Source organism: Nuphar pumila, chromosome 1 (assembly GCF_984573655.1).
Source record: "Nuphar pumila chromosome 1, dmNupPumi1.hap1.1, whole genome shotgun sequence".
Classification (NCBI taxonomy): domain Eukaryota; kingdom Viridiplantae; phylum Streptophyta; class Magnoliopsida; order Nymphaeales; family Nymphaeaceae; genus Nuphar; species Nuphar pumila.
The window spans coordinates 37,386,156-37,403,427 of NC_143249.1; the positions used below are offsets into that span (position 1 = coordinate 37,386,156).

The 17,272-nt window shown below is 44.0% G+C and overlaps 1 protein-coding gene across 3 annotated transcripts in view; it reads left to right on the top strand.

Moving 5' to 3' along the window:
* LOC149848716 (signal recognition particle subunit SRP54, chloroplastic-like) overlaps positions 1-17,272 on the top strand; it is a 180,695-nt gene that overhangs the window by 45,704 nt on the left and 117,719 nt on the right. For all 3 annotated transcript variants that reach the window (XM_089997091.1, XM_089997098.1, XM_089997107.1), the window contains exon 9: positions 3,313-3,413. In XM_089997091.1, the coding sequence (XP_089853217.1) occupies positions 3,313-3,413 (101 nt within the window). The remainder of the gene's footprint in view (positions 1-3,312; positions 3,414-17,272) is intronic.

The following is a 17,272-nucleotide window of genomic DNA, read 5'->3' on the forward strand; positions in this document are numbered from 1 at the left end:
CCAACGGTCCCAAATGACTCAAAACCAAAAAGGATGGGGCAGGGCCAAATGAGCCTTGCCGCCCAAAGAGGGATGTAGTCAATGTGAGCAGATGACTCACGTTCACTAGGAATTCCTCGCTGGAGATCAACAATTGTAATAATCTGTCCCCCTTACGATGTAGCTTCCAAAGATTCCCCGGGTCTGTCGACCAAGGGTATAGGCTTGCGCACAAAAGGGGCAGGGGATCGGCCCCTACTGGCAAACAAAAAGGCAGGGGCCGATGGCCCCTGTTAGCAAACAGAAAGGCAGGGGCCAATGGCCCCTGCTGGCACACAGAAAGGCAAAGGCCGATGGCCCCTGCTGACAAACGAAAGGCAGGGGCCTATGCCCCTGCTGACCAAAGAAAGGCAGGGGCCATAGGCCCCTGCTGGCAAACAAAAGGCAGGGGCCTATGCCCCTGCTGACCAAAGAAAGGCAGGGGCCATAGGCCCCTGCTGGCAAACAAAAGGCAGGGGCCTATGCCCCTGCTGACGAAAGAAAGGCAGGGGCCATAGGCCCCTGCTGGCAAATGAAAGGCAGGGGCCTATGCCCCTGCTGACCAAAGAAAGGCAGGGGCCATAGGCCCCTGCTGGCAAACAAAAGGCAGGGGCCTATGCCCCTGCTGACGAAAGAAAGGCAGGGGCCATAGGCCCCTGCTGGCAAATGAAAGGCAGGGGCCGATGGCCCCCTGCTGGTGCAAAAGAAAGGCAGGGGCCATGGGCCCCTGCTGGCAAATGAAAGGCAGGGGCCGATGGCCCCTGCTGGCGCAACAAAAAGGGGCAGGGAGGAGGGGCTCGACCCCTCCCCTGCCGTAGCAGAGAGCAGGGAAGAGGGGCCCAGCCCCTCCCCTGCCGTACGGAAGTAGGGAGGGGGCTCCGCCCCTCGCCTGCCGTACGAAAGCAGGGAGGAGGCTCAGCCCTCCCCTCCCTGTGCAACGAAGAACCGAGGGGGGGGAGGAATGGGAGAGAGAGAGAGAGAGAGAGAGAGAGAGAGAGAGAGAGAGAGAGAGAGAGACGGAAAAAAAAAGGGAGAAGAAGAGGAGGGAGAACGTACCTGGTGGTCGGCGGCGGCGGCGGAGAGAGGTCGCAAATGGCGGCAGCAGACGAGCGAGGGAGAGTCGGGAGGCGGTGAGGGAGAAGAGACAGCGAGGGGGAGGGTTTCGTATTTGAAACCCCCCCTGCCTTATCTTTTTAAAGGCACGAGCGAGGCGGTGCCTCCATTGGGTCCGGGTCCGGATCCGACCCGAATCCTAACCATTTTTTTTTTTTAACGGGTTGTTACAATTTCTGTAAAAAATGAGTCTACCTGTATTGCATACATTAAGCATGAAATTCCAGAGGAATAAGAACGAGAAAAATACTAACCAGACAATCATAAGTTAAATAATTCTTCAGGTAAGCAGGTATGTAAAATAACTATTCTATCTCATAAGTCTTATATTTTATTTCATTCATCCAAAATCCTCGTGCGACTTTCCTCTACCTCAGGATGTTGTGCAGCTGCGTGCGTCTACGAGTGTAGATGATACGAGGCTCAGGCCGCGGAGCCAGAGCGGGGTTCGATGCGAAGTTTGCAAAAGTGTGGGCATTCAACGCTATATTATTTATTGTGCCAAGAAAAGAAAGTTAGGCAGGGCATCGCTCCTTGCCTGTCGGTCGAAAACAATGAGAGGCGGCAGGGGTATGCCTCTGCATGCAGAAATCAAAGAAGCGACAGGGAGTGAGCCCCTGACTGCCGACGACAACAAGGCGGCAGGGGGCGAGCCCCTGCCGACAACACTGAGGCAGCAGGGGGCGAGCCTCTGCCGACAGCAACGAGGCGGCAGGGGGCGAGCCCCTGCCGACAACACCGAGGCGGCAGGGGGCGAGCTCCTGCCTGTCGGGAACACCTAGGTGGCAGGGCGAGCCCCTACCCGCTGGTGATCGAGCGATGGCAGGGGAACGAACCCCTGCCGGAGAGAGAGAGAGAGAGAGAGAGAGAGAGAGAGAGAGAGAGAGATCGGGGCGGCAGGGACCACCGACCCCCTGCCGACCTCTTGGCAGGTCACAGAGGAAACGGGAGGGCACAACACAGTTTGCCGGCCTCCTGCTGTCTTCTCTACGAGAATCAGAAGGGAAGGGAGGAGAATGGAAGGGCGTACCTGGGAGAAACTTGGCGGCATCGGCCGTCGGCGGTGCTGTCGCGCTCCGGGAACGAGGGGATGGTCGGTCACGAGGAGAGCGAAGAGGAGGAGGCTTAAGAGGGAGCCGTGCTTCCCCTTGCTCTCCTGCGATGCTCTTAAAGAGCTCGAGGGGGCGAAAATCGGGGAAACCCCAATGGGTTTCCCTTATCCGATCGAAGGCGCGGGTGGGGTGCGGCGCTCGGGAAGCAGATTTCTTAAAATTCTCTTCCTGAGTCGGGTTTTAAAACCCTAACGACACGGGCCTGGGTCGGGTCCAGACCCGATCCGGACCGGGTCCAATAATCTTTTTTTTTAAACCGTGGGTTTTACAGAACCAGTTGCCACTGGTTTTGGACATGGATCAACCTCTTTCTTACTTAAAGTTAGTCACGTTGGGTTTAAATTCCTTCTTGGACCAAATCCAAATCAATGTCTTTGGCCCTACTTCTAAATTCCCTACTCAATCCCAATCTAAGACCCTTCTTTCAAGTCCAAATATGACCCACAATGACCCCAACTACCCAAAACTCTTTTTAAACCAAATGGATCCTACCTATGCCCATCTATCTACTTACCAAGTCCAACCGGATCCTATCCAAAACCATTTTCCTACCTATCCAGGCTCCAACTTTATTCATGGCAGAGGGAGAATATCGATCACTCTCTGTGGGCTGCTGCTGAGCAAGACGTGAAAGAGGAGAGGGAGAAAAAGCGTTCCCTCTAGAACTAGGGTTCAAGAACAGGGAGAACAAAAAAATGAATCAATCTACTAAAGAGTTAAAAAGAAATCCCATATTGTATAAGAATCAAAACTTAAATCCTATGCACAAAAACTAAGAAAAAACTATGAATTTTACCATGAATAAATATGAAAGATGCGTGAACACCATATTTTTGTATGAAGACCAATCCCCCTAAGGTTTTATGTTTTTTCTCTAAAGTGAATTCTCATTTAAATTTGACCCAAAAAGAGGTGGTTCCTCATTTTCCCTAATTGCTCCAATGCATTCCTTGACATTTATCTTTCCTATTGTTGATATGTTGAACATGATAGAATCTTTACATGTTTTATCAAATTTAGCACCTCTTACCGATTCTTCATCAAGCAATTGTTCTTGTTGCCTCTGCAGCTTTGGTAACAACATTCAACATTGAGATTGGTATAACTGGCGCCATCCTAGCAAAGCTGGATGGAGACTCTAGAGGTGGAGCAGCACTTAGTGTGAAAGAGGTTTGCTTGATTATTACATGTAAAAATTACTACCGTGCTGATGTTTTTGACATTAATATTTTTCTCACCTATTTCTTTTTATCCAATTGTGATGTTTCATGTTATACTTTCTCTAGTTCATAATTCAGTTTAGTCATCCATATTTCATGAACTTTATCAAGTAGGTGATGTAGTGAAATGAAGAAGAGCTCCAACACCTCACACAAGTGGCACAATACAATCCACAAAAGGATTCACTCACAAAAGCCACAAAGGGCCAAGAGAGCATAAAAAAACAATCATTCAATTGCTTGAGAATGCACAAAAAGTGCATAACATACAAAGGGACAAGAGGTCCCTATTTATACAAGTAATGGGCAAAGGAGGGCCCAAAGAGAGTGGTTGGACAAAGGAGGGCCCAACGACTATATGGTCATTTGACCATATTGCCCTCCAACAAAAACTAAAGGACAAAAATAAAAATACAAGAAATGAAAAATAAAGAAAAGCAGAATTTTGTGACTTCGGTCCCTACTGATAGAATTACCAAAATACCCTTAGAGGGTATTTCCTGTTATAAGATATTACAAGATAAAGAATATATATATATATATATATATATATATATATATATATATATATAGGGAAACTGGAATATGTTTACCAACCAAATATGTTTTATGATATGAATCAAGATTTTCATAGTTTTTTTTTTTGCAAATATAACCCTGCAGTTGCATTCAACATGGTCCATTAGCTATGAATCGATGTTGGATCATCGTAATCGGATCAAGAAATGTGATTTTTTATGCTTGAATATTTATGAAAATTCTATTGGAAATTTTGCTTAACTTAGTGGGTCAGGCAACTGAGCTTGAACCAGCTATGCTCAGAGGCACACGTATACATGCACTATCTTTCAAGCAATAGTTGCCCCACTTAGGATAAAGTCCTCAGTGCAATGGGTACTTGTGCAACTATGCTCCCAGAATACAACCGAACTTTTGCCTAGCGAAAAATTAGTCTACGCTCTGCACTGGGTGAGATCGATAACCTCGACATGAACCACCTTGAACAACCTCTTGACTAGGATAGGAAGATCTAGGTTCGAATTGGGTATGAAACCTGGGTTTGGATATGAGTATGGATCCAAACTACAAGCAGATACAGATCTGAACAACTAGATCGGGATCTTAGTAATGGATCTGAATATCAACTGGGTCTAGATAGTAGATGGATCTGGATCTGAATAGCATTTAGATTTGGATCCAAATAGCAACTAGATCTGGATCTAAATAATGGTTGGATCGAGATTTGAACAACAACTGGATATGGGTCTGATCAGCAACTGAATCTAGATCCTGGATAGAGATCCGAACAACAACTAGATCTGGATCCTGTATGAGGATCTGAACAACAATCACATCTGAATCCTAGATAGGGATCTGAACTGTAACCAGATTTGGATCCTGGATAGGGATCCGAACAAGAACCAGATCTGGATCCTGGATAGAGATCCAAACAACAACTAGATGTGATCCTAAATAGGGATTCGAACCAGAATCTCGAAAACTCAAAAGAGGAAAGAGAAAAGATCTCGTAGAGAGAAGAGAGAGAGCACTCGTGAGAGAGGGGAGAGGAGAGAGGAGAGAGGAGAGAGGAGACAGCTGAGAATGAGACGAGAGAAATGGGAAAGAGCTAGGGTTTATATTGGCCTCAGCCGCCACAAAGGCCATAACTGTTATAAAAAGTGGGATGCCAAACCTGAATAGAAACCACCATGGCAAGGTCAAATCCGACCTTGATCGAGTCAAGGTAAAAAAAACCAAGGATAGGGGGCGTTTATGGACTGTTTTGAACTTTTAATGCCCATGCAAAACCATTGGGCAAAGTTCAAACGGATCAGGATAAGATTCAAAAAGGTCTGAATAGGTTTAATACAAAGTCAAAGCCAATAAATGGGCTTGTCAAAGTCGGTTTTAGACTTAGAGATTAAATTTGTCCTAAGTACTAAAAAGATAAGTCAAAGACCAAACCCAAGCCTATCCAAAGTCTAAAGTCCAAGGTCCAAGTTCACGGGTCAAGATCCAAGATCCAAGGTCCAAGATCCAAGATTCAAGATCTAAGGTCTAAGAATAAGTGATGCCCAAGCCCAAGATCTAATGCCTTTTAAGGCACCACCCCTCTATATAAGGACAAGAATTATCCCAAAAACCTTCAATATGGGACTAAACTTTTGTAGAGAACCCATTGCCTACAAACTTAGGAAAAAATGGAAAATAGAGGGAATACATAGGGATAGTTTTGAGCCAAAATCCAACAATTCTCCACGTGGATCAAAACTATAGAAAAGGACTCAAGAGGTTGTTTGCAAATATTCAATGCATAACTAAAGGTACCTTTTGGGTTTGAAACCCCACATTAGTGTTACTTAGTCTTAATCGGTCTGGGATCTCAATAGCATTAACTTTGAATTAAGAATTCTAATTGATCTTTCAGACATCGTAACACACATTTTCACTTCACGTGGTTATAGTGTGTCTACCAATATATAGAAGTCGTACATTAAGGGTCCTGTTGTATCCCAGTTTCATGAGTGCTCTAACGACAAAGTCCCAGTCCCATAGAAGGTGACCCCTACCTTGACACTCACATAGGTAAGTCCATTAAGAGTGTAAACCTGTTTGAAAGACCCCAGGCATAACGCCTATGGATCTTATTAAGTGTTCAATTCGAACTCAACTTCCGTACATGGTTTCAAGCACTCGACATCAGGAATTAGAAATTTATTAAATGCTAAATCCAATCACTCAGAGACTTGTTCTTCCCATTGAACCACTCAACATAGTTTGACCCTTATCATGTGGTTGGGTTTCCGTCAATGGTGATTGCTTTTATAGACTTTAATCTCATTCCTCTTGATGTCTTAAATATGATATCTTGAGAAAGTCTCTTTGTCAGCAGATCCGCTAAATTTTGACAAGATTTCACATACTTAATTGAGATTACTCCTTGCTTGAGTAAACAATTCACATAATTGTGCTTTAGACTGATATGTTTTGATTTTTCACCATAAATATTACTTCTCGCTTTATATAAGCTGCTTGACTATAGCAACGCATAGCTATCTGGGGTACTGACTTATTTCCTAATGGTATCTTCATTAAGAGATTCTTTAGCTGCTCAACTTTCATACTAGCTTATGCTAGTGCTATCAATTCTTCTTCCATTGTAGAATGTGTTATCACAATTTGCTTCTTGGATCCCCAAGCAATTGCTCCTGATCCAAGGGTAAATATCCAACCACTTGTGGATAATAACTCATTAGAATCAAAATTTCCGTTTGCATCATTTTACCCTTCAAGTATAACGGGTTCTCTTTCATAGAATATTTTATATTCTAAAATTCCTCTCAAGTACTTCAGGACTCGATATATAGAATCTCAATGTCCTTGTCCTGGTCTAGTTTCATTCATAGCATACATGATACTACTAATAATACTTGCATACTCCGATTGGGATATACTTCTTTCAGTATTAATCGATAGCTTAACACTAAGATAAATCGGAGTAGCCATTTTCATGTCTCATTAATTTAATACAAAATATAACATCAACTAAACCCATATCTTTCATGTCAAATTTAGATTAAAGAAAGCTTTTGGTATTATTTATGCATTCTACATTATTGCTCATATCATTCATATAGAGACATAATTATAACATGGCTATTTTCTACTTTGCTATATATACATTTATCAAAGTCATGAATTCTAAAATCATATTAAATGATTACTTCATCAAATTTTTCATGTCATTGTTTAGGTGATTATTTTAAGTCATACAATGACCTTAACAGTTTGCAAACTTTCTTTTCTTAACCAGTATTTTGTCTATGTATTTGATAAATTTCATAAAATTCAATGAACTCATTTAAAAAATATTTACCACTTCTGTCAGATGTAAAAGACTTTATTTTGCGATTATGAAAACTTTCAACCTCAACTTTGAAAATCTTATTTTTTTTTCAAGTGATTTATCTTTTGTTTTCATGAGATAGACATAAACATATTTTGTAAAATCATCAATAAAGGTTATAAAATAATTGTTACCCTACGAGTTGGAGTATTTTTCAAATCACATACTGGAGCGGCAGGGTTCGCGCCCCTGCCGACAGCACTGAAGCGGCAAGGGTCGCTCCCCTGCCGACAGCACTGAAGTGGCAGGGGTCGCACCCCTGCCGACGACAACGAATCGGCAGGGGGCTAGCCCCTGTCGACAGCAACAGAGCGGCAGGGGGTTAGCCCCTGCCGACAGCACTGAAGCGGCAGGGGTCGCGCCCCTGCCGATAGCACTGAAGCGGCAGGGGTCGTTGTAACGACCCCAATCTAGACCCTTTAAAAATGCGGAATATTTTTTTTTTATTTTTTTTCTAAGAGTTGCGGAAAACTTTCCAGAGACCTAGGGTCCCTACAGTTCCAATTTTAGTTGGATAACCACACACCACAAACGAAGTTGCAATTATCATCCATATCAACCAACTAAAACTCTTTTATTAATGAGTAAGAAAATTTCAAAGACAAGGTTTTCTTCAACTGAAAGTAAAGTAACAATTGCAGAAATTAAAAGAACTAAAAGACAAAAGAAAGAGCCACTATATCCTCTACTGAAGCTGACAAGCCAAGTATAAACTCATCCATCCCCAGATGCATGTCCAACTTCACTGTTCACCATTTCCTGTGAAAAACCAATAAAGTAGGTTGTTAGAACCGAAATTCTGAGCACAACTACTTCTAAAGAAATCAGGTGAGAAAAAGAACATGGATAAGATTTCATACAGTGATTTGAGTGAGTGCAGATATAAAATTTGCAACATTTAAATATCCATAACTATCAATAATTGTATATACTCACCAGTCAAGAATAGTAAACAATGTCATATATTATTAACTAAATAATCAAACCTTTCAGCATGATTTCACAAAGTAAGTCATATGCTACCACCAAATGATGTCACGATATCAAGAATGATTCAAACATGCATGATCTAATGCATAACAGAAAAATGCATGATTATGTGCAATGCATGATTTCTTCTGTTATCTTTCATTTAAGTTCCATCTTTCCATATGCATGCCCTATTAAATGCACACATCTTTAAGTTCCTCTTTTTAATTACCGTGGTCCGCGGATACACCAAACGGGTACAAACCCCGAGGTCAAGTAGGTTCCCAGGGTAGCTTAACACACAATTTGTATTTTATTACTGGGTTCTAACTTAGCCCTCGACCGATATCAGGAAACAACACCATCCATCGGAACATTAGACCTCCACATCTAATGTCGGGGACACAAGGGAACCCCACGCCCATAAGTGCCACTTCCTTGGTACCATAAACTCACAGCTGTGACTAACACACCACTTCCGGGTAAAGTGGCGGGCTCTCCCGAAAACCGTGGCCAGGAGAAGAACCTCAATATCGGGTTCAGGGGCAACAACGCACACGGAGTTTTTGTATCCTCACAGTCTCCCCCAAGACCGGATATCCAAGATTCTCATACTCCAGATGAGATATCCCAGAATGTATATTACACTGTTCTTATTCATTATGTTTTTATTTAATTCCATTCTTTGAGTTTGCAACACAATATGCAAAAGTAAAGTGAAAAACCCGCATCCTCCCTTGCGGAAACCATGCGGGACTCCAGCCTGTATAAACCACTAGAACAATGTAGTAATGTGCCAAACCATCTTATGTGGTTTAAGTGATGCAGCTAAAAACATAAATAAAAGAAAACCCAACCCACGGCTCTCCAGGCCGCTGATGGTCCATTTAGGCCATCGAGACATCACATCACAAAACAAAAGTAGTGTTTTATTTATAACACTAAGCCAAAATGCCAAAAGCATAATGCACTCATGCGATCATAAACATATGCATGTCATAGTTCATTCATATGCATTTTCAATAGGTGTGTGTTACCTACATCACATCTGGGTATTAATCAATCCATGGTTCCTTTAAGTGTATGAGTGTACATGTGCAATTTTACATATAAATCAAGTGTACATGTTCAGGAAGAATTAGTAATAATTGAATCATGCTCACACCCATGAGTACCATAATCATAACAGTCAAATGAAAGCATAAACCTCCACGACAAGTGTTTCCATATAATCCAATACACCAGCTTTTAAGTAACACATGGATTCTAGACAAAAATATAATGTTCAGCTAGAGACATCGAAGCAAGATACATTATATATAAAATTTCAGTTTTGGGTGTCCATCCTCCCTAAACCGTGTGACATGAGCACTATTACACATAACTGAAATTTTCAGGCTATGTTGCAATGATCCCACGCTACATCTTACAAACTTTGAGCTTAACCACCCTCAAGCACCATCTTATGTCAATAGACAGCCTACAACATCACATTAGGTAATGCATGCAAGATTCTATCAGACTTAAACCGTTCATGAACCTAGCAGCAGTGTATTACACTATTCATGTTTTAATGGTTTAGGATTTTGTATATTCATTTATGAGAATAGGAAGTCTAAATAACATCATTTAGCTAACTTATGGAAACATATGGAAATCAGCCCTTCTAATAGAAATCAGGACATTCTTCAAAAATATACATGCTTTCAATGATATAAGACTGTGTAAGACCATGCATGTCCACATGAACTTGGATTAACTTGATTCCAATAGTTAAGAAAATGAATAGAACTCAAGTCTGATAACAGGTAACCAAGACATATGTATTCAGGTTGAATATCAATTAATAATCACACAGGAATATATTTGATATAACTGATACATTAGCATAGTCTTTCTATTATAATATAAATTCTGGTTTAATGACAGAACCCAGAGTTTCTTAGGATGATTTATACCCAAATTTTGAATTTAAAACAGAATAGAACCTGTGATACATTTAACTCAACATCGATCTAGCATATTATTATCTTAAACAGGTTGTTTAATTTAGGGGGTACACAATGCAGTTCCCAACAACCTGATTTGTAGCTCAAGTTCATCTTAAGAATCTGACTCTTATCATCATGAATATACCATCTCAAGACACAAATGAAATTATTATATAAGACCAGAAAACTGTATGTAAACATAAGGCCAAAGCATGATAGCAGTAACAGTATGTGCTACTGATCCTCACAATCCTGCAGGAGGCTAAGGAACAGAATGGGCTTTGCAGCCCTATCAACATCTTTCTGGCTATTTACATTAATAATGCTATTTAATATCATCAAGGAAAAAGAAAACAACTCAAGCACAATCAGATATTTGTTATTCAGATGATTACCGATAGGAACAAGCATGACAGGAAAACGGAAAAAAAAATCAAAAATAGACTAACAGTGGACATTCACACCCGAGTTAATATACTTAGCAAATAATCAGTTTTAGGAGCAGAGTGGCACAGTGACAAACTTGCAGTAATGTCCTACAGTGATTCTGGGTTTGGGATTCCATCCAAACGAGATCCCCAAACAGGATTTAACATGCGTCATACCTCTATTCCCAATCAAGAAAACCTCAAATCGGGTTGATTTGGGAACTCGACAGGTTAGGGTTATATAAAAAAAAAATATCATTTAAGAACCTCCATATTCAGATTCCCCTTTTTGTTTTGTATCTTTCAATTAGATGAAATCGGCCCACCTATATTAACACATGTAACCAACAGTAGAAATCAAAAAAGAAAACCCATTCTGGTTATTCAACCATGATAACCGAAACCCAAACTGGGTTTACCCGATATTACAGTCGGGAACCCCCCGATTTCGAAGGCCAGAGTCAAAAATCCCTAAATCTGGGGTTAACCGACACTAAGAGTCGAAAACCCTCAAATTTTTGGCAATACCCGATACTTAAAATCACCAAACCCCATCCCTTTTCTCCTTTCAAAATTTCAAAAAAACTCCAACTACAGAGTCCCAGTAGAATCTCCCCTCAGACCCACACATGAAATCGAACCCCTGCTCAATCCCTCACCCCGATTCCAAGAAGACTTGTACCTATTTTTCCGATGGGTTTCCCGGCGATCGAAGGTTGGAGGCTGACGCTCCTCACTGCTGTCGTGAAGAAAGGTGTTTGCTGGGGGCTTTGGTAGGTGTGGCTGGCCGCAGCTCGCTGGCGACCTCCTCTCCTCCGGCGCACGCACACAGACAGAGAGAACGAGAGAGACGAGGGACTGAGTGGAGAGAGAGACGAGTGAAGAGAGTCCCCTCTCCACTCCCTCTTATCGGGCAAGATCCCTCCCCCCCTTCACGCCGAGATGGGTGCGGGGTCGTTACGCTCTGCGTAACCCCCCCCCCCCCCTGCGCCCCCCTTTCTGTTTTGGTGTTAGGTTTTATCGGGCAACCCTTATCGGGTTGCCCTTTTCATTTAACAGGGCAGAGATATGGGGTGGGGCTCGGGTCCGAACCCGAGACCCGCAACCCGGCCCCAAGTCAAAATGGATCCACAAGTGGGTCCAAATGGATCCACTGTGGATCCTCGAATTAAATTATTTTTTTTTTAAAATTTAAAACTTTTATTTATCTATTATTATCATTAAATCGAGGTTTTCAAATAAATAAATCCTAATTACCCCCCTTTATGGGTCCTGGATCTGCAATTTGGATCTAGGCCCAATTTGCAAAATTTAAATATTTTATAATAAAAATTTCGGGTTTTACAGTCGCACCCCTGCCGACGACAGCGAATCGGCAGGGATCGAGCCCCTGTCGTCCGACGAAAGGACGATGGCAGGGGGACAAACCCCTGCCGAAGAGAGAGAGAGAGATATCGGGGCGAGGGGGTGTCGCAGAGGCCATTGTCCCCCTGCCGGCACTCCGGCGAACCCCCAAAAGAGAGAAGGGGACGACAGGGGCTCTGTAGGCCCCCTGTCGGGTCTCCAATGGGCACAGGGGAGGTGGGAGGCGCGGCAGGGGTCGTGCGCCGCCTGTCGGCCTCCCGGCGAGGTGACAGAGATGGGGGTGAGAGGGAGAAGAGGGAGGAGATGACGTACCTGGGAAGAGGTGGCCGGCGTCGGCGCGGGGCGCAGCGACGGCAGCGGTGGCGAGCGCAGAGAAGGAGGAGGCGGGGTCGTCGCGAGGGGATCGAGGGCGGCGCTGGTGGCGTGCGCAGGGAAGGAGGAGGCGACACAGGGGGCAAAGGGCTGTGTGCCTTCCCCCGCCCCCCTGCAGTGCTTTTAAAAGCCTCAGGGGGGGCGACGAATGGGGAAACCCCGATGGGTTTCCCTAAATCTTCCGAAAACGAAGGTGGAAGGGGGGGGGGGGGGGGCGGCGCTCGGGAAGAGGATTTGAAATCCTCTTCCTAAGTCGGGTTATTAAAACCCTAACGAAGAGGGGCCCGGGTCGGGTCCGGACCCAACCCGGCCCGGGTCCAATTTTTTTTTTTTTTTTAAAGCGGGGTTTACATCCTACCCCTGTTAAAAGAATTTCGTCCGCGAAATATTATTAAAAGATTATCTGCAACAATCTGGTTCTTAGTTAATCGTTGTTAATGAGGATACACTATATGTGTGAGTGATCTCAAACATGTATGCTATACAAGTAATCAGGACAACACATAATGAATTCTAATGAATTCTCGAGAAAGGTTCGAAGCCAACAACTCGATCGAACAGAATGTGGGCAATTTTGTTAATAATTTATGTCTTCGCAAGAGTTTATACGCAGTCACAAAAAGGTTTGACAGAAGACTGTAAGAATGTTTATTCGTCACCTTCTACTAAATTCGATACGAATGAAGAGACACAACAAGATATTGCTCTAGTTTGTTTACGTTCCTTGAACGGAGGTTTCTGTATTATATCATAATCAGGTTGTCGTTCGTTACCCTTACTATTTCTAACAGACTCCTAGTCCAGAATAGCCTCAACTTATCCCCATATCTTAAGGCCTTACATGGCCAGTTGTCCTATCTTCGCTTAAGTTATCATTCGTAGAATGACCCTAACTTTCATAGAAGACAAAAACATAACCTCGTAACAAGATCTAGAATCAGCAAGGATCCAACTTTCTAATCTAAAACCAATATATAATCATGCTACAACAGAAAGCCAAATTTAAAGATTCATAACCGGCTATAACAAATGCTCTCAGAAGAGCATCATAACACACCATAATTCTCTATGAAATCAAAATCTACAAGTTCCACGCTGGATCACCTGGTCTGGGAAATGTACGACCTCACAAGGAATTGCCGCCCTAGAAGGTTTACCTGGTCTTGGACAATATACTTCCTCACAGGAATTCGCCATCTTTGCGGCTACCCGATCTTGGACAGTGTACTTTCTCACAGAGACTCACCATTCTAGTCTGATTACCTGATCTTGATCATACATACCCTTCACAGAGAATCATTTGCGGACAAGGTCCTCAACAGGTACCGAAATCAATGATATATGCATCAAAACAAACGACGACTTCCAGGGTCGATAGCCACCAATAATGGGCCCCAGTATATATATAACATCACTTCATCTCATATGGTATTCAATTCATGAAATCACCCATTTCACCAATAAGGTTCCATGAACCATAGCTCACTTAAACATATATCGCATATTTTCAAAATTTGAGGTCACATGCATTTCAATTATGTCATACAAAAGCATATTATCCTATGCATTTAATGCATTCACATTAGGGGTTCTAACTAAGAGTCGTTGGGCCCCCAATGACATATTGTTGGGCCTCCCAATGTGGTCTCTCTCTCTCTCTGTAATGCCCCAAAATTTTGAACCTTATAAATTCCTTGAAATAGTTGGAAAATTCATTTTCTTTACAGAGTTTATTTCTAAAATCAGCGGAAACGATTTCTTTTAAAAGAAAAAGGACAGGTTTGACAACCTTGGGCACGTTAGCGAGAAAACAAAGATTTACCATGAACGATCTGCAATAATACTTAGGAAACCATTTCTTCTATTTAAAGAGAGTGTCAAGTTTGTACAAAATTTGGGTTTCCTCAAGGAAAAACCGTATCAAAAACCAAAATGTCCAGGAGAAGAACTACGAGCAGAAACAGTGGATCCTTAAATCATCTCGTAGTCGCGCCATCGCCTGATGCACCTAATCGTTACCTGTACCCATGAAATGGGTTAGTTTTGCGAAAAACTAGCAGGAGAGTACAAAGACAGAAAGAACTAAATTAGGCATAGATAATTTATGCAGCAGGTAGTAACGAGCAAACTAAGAAGATAGACTGGAGGAATAAGCTAAGTACAACAAACTGAAAAGGGTGTGCATGCTCAATTTAGTTATTACTTGATAACCGGCCATGCGGGTACATACATGACACGTGAGTCGAAACAGTCGAGTCCAAGCCGAGTGTTCATTATGTTAAGTATTTTAATATACCTCGGTTGTCTGACTGAATCCTATTCCTATGGAGACGACCGATGGTCGAGAGAGTAAGTCCCCAAGGCCTGATAGGGATGCATCCAACTTCTGCAGAAGTGTTAGGCTAACTTATGTACCCCTATCCCTCCCCCTAACCTCCGATGACTGGGGAAAAACGGGTCTTTTGCTCTTTTTGAAAGCCATAAATGGACTGTCCATCGGAGTTGGTACCCTTCGTCCTCTCTTTTGACGAAGCCAGGATGAATTGAGCGCGATGGGGTTTCTTAGCCGTTGCCTCATTCTTCATGCTCTGGTCCATTAGACCGAAACGAGCATCTTGCCTATGAAGGCGATCCCACTCTTATATGTGTTTTCAACAACCTGCACTAAGCATTAATCGAGGTCATAAGACTCTCTCATCCAATCATCGTAGTACTAACATGTCTCGCATGTTCAAGAAGTACACTTACGAGGAAAGGGATACAGGTCCTTAATAGGAGCCTCGGGAGTGTGTTTCACAAAGATATAATGTTTTTAAAAGCTATTTTAACATTTTAAATCTTTCGAAATGACACACAACTTGCCAAACATATGGCATGTGATTTTCTCGAATCTGACATCCGATGACGCAGTGTCTGGGTGCTATGTAAGTCACTGACACTGGTTTTGGTAAATGAGTTTCACAAATGAACCTATCACCCAACAACTTGGTCTTGCCCCAGATCAAGGGTTTTCCCAAAACATATCGGGTAGAAAGAGGAATAGGTATTCCTCCCGAATACACTGAGTCTATGGCAAGGCAAAAACAAAAGACAATAATGCGAAAAGGAAGTGCCTGAACTGCGAAAGCAAGGGACAAGGATCGCGAAACCGCGTCCTTGAATTAAAATACAGTAAGTAGTAAATACGAAAGCAAAAGCCTGGGCGCAAAGCGCGACGGCAACAGAAACAGGAAGTGCGCAAGCAAAGGACAAGGACCGCGAAACCGCATCCTTGAATTAAAAGACAATAAGCAGTAAATACGAAAGTAAAAGCCTGGGCGCAAAGCGCGACGGCAAACTGAAATAGGAAATGCGAAAGCAAAGGACAAGGATCGCGAAACCGCGTCCTTGATTTAAAAGTGTACTTATATACGTATAAGTATATAAATATATCATTAAGTCCTTTCGATCATTAATTAGTTAAGCTTGATTTAATTATTTAAGTCCTTGTGCAACTTCTCCTACCTTGGGGTATTGCGAGGAAGTCGTCTACGAATGTAGGTGATTGTTGGTTTAGCTTGCGGGCCGCGAACGGGCTCCGTTGCGTAACACTGCACAGGTACGTAGTTTAACATACATAAAACGAATAGGTAGGGAGAAAACTCGGTTTCTCCGCAACTTAATGCAGGGGTCATCGGCCCCTACTGTTACGAAAGAGAAAGGGGTAGGGTTCAATGACCCATGCCGTTTAAGGAGATGGGTGCAGGGGCCATCGGCCCCTGCCGGATACCTAAAGGAGGGCAGGGGCCATCGGCCCCTGCCGTGATAACAGTAAGAGGGGCAGGGGCCTTTGGCCCCTGCGGAATCTTTAAAAGGAGGGGAAAGGGCCTTCGAGGCCCTTGCTGGTTTTTTTTTTTTAAAAGAAGGAGGGGCAGGAGCCTTCGGCTCCTGCCAGCCTTTTTAAAAGAAAAGGGGCAGGGGCAGGGGCCGAAGGCCCCTGCCAAAGAAATGTATAGGGTGGGGGAGAGTGCAGGGGCCAAAGGCCCCTGCCGAACCCTTGCTCGACAGAAAAAGAGACAAGGGCCTCAGGCCCCTGTCGGTTAAAAGAGGGGCAGAGGCCATTGGCCCCTGCTCGGTTTCCGAGTGGTGAGGCAGGAGCCTTCAGCTCCTGCCTCCTTTCTTAAGGAGAAGGGTAGGGGCCATCGGCCCCTACACGAAAGGGAAGGGCAGGGGCCATGGCCCCTGCCAAAAATATTAAAAAGGGCAGGGGGGCTCCGCCCCCTGCCTGCTAAGAAGATGAGGGCAAGGGGGGCGGAGCCCCCTTGCCTGTCGAAAAAACAGAGGAGGAAGGCTCGGCAGGGGCTGCCGGCCTTCCGGCGAACTAACAGAAGAAGAGAGGGGGGGGGGGTGTTACCTGGGCTGCCGTGAAGGGGGGGGGTTGGCCGGGGAGGGTGGCGCCGTGAAGGGGGGTTGGCCGGCGTCGGCAAAGAGAGTGAGTCGGGAGGTCGGGGGAAGAGAGAGCAGAGGGGAGAGAGACGAGAGAGAGAGTCGGGAGGTCAGGGGAGGCTCGTAAGCCTTCCCCTCTCCCCTCTCGCCTTTTAATAGGGAGGGGGCGCACACAGGGCCCGCCCCTGTGTCGCCGGAGGTCCCCCTCCCTCTGCGGGCTGCCAGCCCCTCTGAAAAGGATTTTCGAGGGGCTGGCACGGGTTGGATCCGGGTCGAGTCCAGACCCGACCCGGGTCCGATCTCTTTAAATTTTTTTTTACTGGTTTTTACACTCTCTCTTACTTTTCTCCCT